The 4,621-nt window shown below is 41.0% G+C and overlaps 1 protein-coding gene across 1 annotated transcript; it reads right to left on the bottom strand.

Moving 5' to 3' along the window:
- Window positions 1–2,946: 2,946 nt before the first annotated feature.
- LOC107627527 (uncharacterized) lies at window positions 2,947–4,409 on the bottom strand. The gene is made up of 3 exons (XM_016330358.1): window positions 3,972–4,409; window positions 3,299–3,890; window positions 2,947–3,188 (listed from the first exon to the last, which is right to left on the bottom strand). Exons 1-3 carry the CDS (start codon window positions 4,407–4,409, stop codon window positions 2,947–2,949), a joined length of 1,272 nt encoding a protein of 423 aa, XP_016185844.1.
- Window positions 4,410–4,621: the final 212 nt, after the last annotated feature.

Genomic DNA, 4,621 nt, shown 5'->3' with positions numbered 1-4,621 from the left:
TTCTCACTATACAAAAGATCCTTAGCCATTAAGAGAAGATCATTAATTGATAATTTAATATTTTTTTATTACATAAAAATTAGTTCTATTTTAAATTATCAGTAATTTATATAATAATATTGCATCTTTTTTGTAATCGGCATGTAGAGTCGAGTACCCAGGAAAATAAGAACGGACAGAGTTAAGGTTGGAATATTCTCAATCCACGGATAGGGTTAGATTGGATCCAAATCCTATCCTACCCATTACCACCCCTAGTCTCCACCAACTAAAAACTTTAGACATTATCCTGATCTCCTCAAAAAGGACTCAGATTAGTCCAAAGTTCAACCTAAGAACCTTAGATATAATTTCCTTAAGTATTCTCAATCTAAGTCTTGATTCAGATTGATTACCCACCAATCAAAAGAGTTAAGATATTATCTCGACCTTTTTAGGCAAAACTTATATATGACTATAATCTAATCTAAAAACTTTAGATATATATTTTTTTAAATCTTCTCAGGACTAAGGATCATTTAATCATTAAATAATCTGAAGTTTAAATACTCATAGTGTAAACCAACTAAAAAGATGTTCCCAACTTTTATAATTGAGTTTATAATTTTTTTTCTAGTGTTTTGAGATAGCTTTAAGATGTTATTTAAGAGATCAAAATATATCTTAGATGTACAAGAGAACTTATGAGAACAAGTCACTACAGTATGTGCAAGAGGATAATAGAGTATGTGAGCTCAGCAACTTCAGATCATAGTTCAATTCTACTTTTGAGATATTGCGACATAATTTATAGAGTAAAGGACAAATCCATCCTGACCTTTTTTACCACGGACATTTTCGTCCTCGAGGGTTGGGAAATACGGCAACGTCCCTGACCCCCCAGAAAACTGGACATTTTTACCCCTCCGTTAGAGTGTCTCCGTTTAGGGTTGACGGAAAACGGTGACGTGGCTCCGTGGCACTGACCTGGCCGTAACGGGTTGCCACGTCAGCTGGGCTTTCTAAAAGAGGACAAATATGTCCCCAGAGCCCAAAACGCAGCCGTTTTTCCAACGTCCCCAATGTTTGAAATCCTTGAACCCTAATCCCTCGAACGCAGTCTGATAGTGAAGCGGGTGAAGGAAGAAAGGGAGCATTGCGACCATGGCATCCGACGGAGTGGCGTCAAGCTCGAGAAGAGGCCTAGTTCCAAACGGCAGCGATGGAAAAGAGGGTGTGTCACCAGGTGCTTCTGTGGAGAAAACGCAATCCTGTTCTTGTCGAGGACGAGCAGCAATCCGAACAGATTGTTTCTGGGATGTCCCTTTTATAAGGTAAGCAAAGGCCATCTCTGTAACTCCGTTTGTGTTAGGGTTTATCCTCAATTCAAACTTTTTCTGATCCTTGAGGATTGATTTTGTGCAGGTAAGACAACCATGCTGCAAGTTTTTTTTGTGGCTGGACGAGCATGTAGCTGGCCTTGGTGTTGGTGTTACAAGACCCCTGTGGCACGAGCACATTCTGCATGGTGAAGAGCATCTCAGGATGAAAGAAATAGAAAACAGGATGTTGTTGTTGAAGAGGATAGAAGCGTTAGAGGTTAAAAAAAATCCAATTGCGTGGAGCATATGTGTGATGTTTGTTGTCCTGATTTTTGCTTTTTTTAGTTGTAAGGAATGATGTAAGATTGGTGAAAATGTTGGAAATGAAATGTATTAATCATTTTTGCATCTTGTATCACTTTGGGTCATGTTTGTGATTATGTTTGTGTGTAACAAAAGTTGGCAAAATCACAGGAAATAGAAGTTTCAACAACTGATATTTAGAGTGTAAAAGTATACATCCATCATCTAAGCTGACATCAAAATAACAGGAATGCTACCATTAACATCTCCTTACTTGACAATTGATGTTTTAACTCAAAATAAAGACCCAAATCAAAAAAAGGAAATTGTATCTAGAATTTGTGGTTATCAGTTACATTGGGTCACATGTAAACAAAAAAAAAAAAAATCATAATATCATCAGCCTTCTCTCATGTTGATTCCGTAGAAGCTGGGTCACTTGGTTTTGTTCTCTGGAAATCTTCCTGAGTTGCTGCGTCCTGTGTTGTGCCAGAATGTCCTTGAACCAGTGGTGCCGGTGGCCTGAAGATCTTCTGCTTTGGTCTAAATTTTGATGGTTTCGAGCGAGAAGTGTTGCTAACAATCTCTGGAGCCTTGCCTGCAGCATTACATGAAGGGGTTGTACTTGGGGCTGGTAGCCTGAATGGAGTGACTGTTGGGACAGGAGGTGCTATGACCAGCGTGGATCTAGTAACCCTGGTTGGAGCTGCTGCAGCATTTGCATGAGTTGGTCCTGCTGCACTCATAACCTGCACGCATGAGGAGACCAACCAAGGGAAAAAAATTTAAACCATATAATTTAGGAATGAAACAACTAAGTATATCAACTTCATCACAAAGAGCACAAATTAAACAGTTACAGTATTTGCTTGTTGCATGGTTGTGCGTTGGTTGGTTGGTTGGCTGCTCGAAGAATCTTGGACAGTTAATGAGCATGGGGTATCAGCAAGATAATCAGACAGATTTGTCCTCTAAATTGTCTACACTAAGACATCCAGATCCTTGACGAATACCTTACTAATACTTATTAACCCCTGAACTATATGGAATTCAGACAGATAAGTCCCTGACAAACTCATCTCTAAGCCAGCTACTGTATAGTAGGGTATAATCCAACCAAAAAATATGCAATGAAAACTTATCACTGGGGGTGGAGCTGACTGGGACAAAGGGAGCACAACTAGTTGTTGAGAGCTGTTTCCTCCTTGCTTCTTAGGCTTCTTTGTCTTAGGCCTCCAGTTGGGGTTTGATGGAGCTCCCTTGCAGGTTTTGTAGTTGTGGCCCCTTTCCCCACACTTGCTGCAAGCCACCGAGAATGACTTCTTCAATTTCCCACCTTGCATCAATGGCTCAGCATGGTCTTTCTGTCTATTGTGAACTTTTGGCCGGCCAATAGGTCTCTTGATGATGGGGGTTCTGGTTGTGAGTACTCAGTACGAGGCCAGAATTCTGCACTTGGGACTGGTTTGATGCAGTGTGAATATGTCCTCCTGATTGATTCCATACACAACCAAGGGTGGACATAGTCTTTTGCCTTGTCACGCCTCTTCACAATAGCAGCAAGTGCATGTGTGCACGGCATGCCTAACCAAAAAATATTTTCAATTTGATCATATAGCAAATACAAGTTAAATTACAGATGATAAAACAACTAACATTGTAATTAACAGGTTGTAATTAGATTTGTGGTTTACCAGTAAGTTGCCATCGATTGCAGGAGCAGGTGTACTTAATGAGATCCACATCTACCTTGCTTCCTTTGCGGCTCACTTCGAACCTTTTTCTTTCATTATCTCCAACCAACTCTGCTGTCCATTTTGTCCCAAGAGTAAGTAATCTTTCCATCCGTTTTTGCTGTACTGGTGCTAGTTTACCAGGGTGATTTTCCAGCACTCGCTTGTGATTTACCATCCTCCTCATCAGGTAACACCTGATTTCTTCGCACATAGTCAAGATTGGCTTGCAGCGGTAATTAACAATTTTGGCGTTGAAAACCTCACACATGTTGTTGGTGAGGTTATCAACTTTCGGCCCATGCGAAAAATAAGCCTTGACCCATGTCTTTGGCTCAAACTTGGAGATGTATTCCCAAGCCCCCTGATTCACTGCCTTCAGCCTTTCCATACAGTCTTTGAACTCCGCAACTGTTGTGCATCTGACACACTCCCAGACAACCTCTCTTATGTATAAATCTTTGAATCTATTAACGAAGTTCTTCCACATGTGCATCACGCAGTTCCTGTGCCTGGCTTTTGGCATGACTTCCTTTAAGGCAGGGAGTAAACCCTGCATTGAACATGAGCAGCCAACATTTACAACTCAGCAAATATATTAAGTGTGCAAGAATGAACCAATAAAACATCATACCTTTTGTTGATCTGAAATGAAGTTCCAGCCATGGTTTGCATCGTCTCCTATGTCTGCCTGAAGGTTAGTCAGGAACCATTTCCAGGCATCCTTCGTCTCAGCCCTCACAACCCCATATGCAACAACATAAAATTGGTTGTTTGCGTCTTGGGCAACTGCTGATAGAAGCCACCCCATGTAGTATGTCTTGAGAAAGCATCCATCCAGGTGCAGCAAAGGCCTACACCCTTCCTTGAACCCTTGCTTACAGGCATCTAAGCATATGTATATCTTGTCGAAAACAGGGGGAGCTTCTGGAATTGTCATAAGTTCCAACCTTGCAGTAGATCCTGGATTAGAACTTAAAATCTGCTCACAATAGTCCCTTGTCCTCTTGTATTGTTCCTTCTCGTTTCCCATAATCTTATCCCTGGCCTCAACCACTACTCTATACACCATTTTAGGATGGGGAGCTAGAGAAAAATCCTCCCTTAGGAATTCAGTTGCCTCCCTAGTGGTCATGTGTGGTTGGGTAGCCATCCTCTTCACAATTTTCCTGCTGATCCAATGCTGGTCTGCTGCGTTACTCCCTAAATTCCTTGCACAACTATGCTCTGGCTGGTACGTCTTAATTTGGTAACATTGCAGAATTTTGTTGTAAGAAAGATGAA

Source organism: Arachis ipaensis, chromosome B2 (assembly GCF_059453495.1).
Source record: "Arachis ipaensis isolate K30076 ecotype BB chromosome B2, ASM5945349v1, whole genome shotgun sequence".
NCBI lineage: Eukaryota > Viridiplantae > Streptophyta > Magnoliopsida > Fabales > Fabaceae > Arachis > Arachis ipaensis.
The sequence above is the reverse complement of the archived record's forward strand: the minus strand, read 5'-3'. Positions and strand labels throughout refer to the sequence as shown.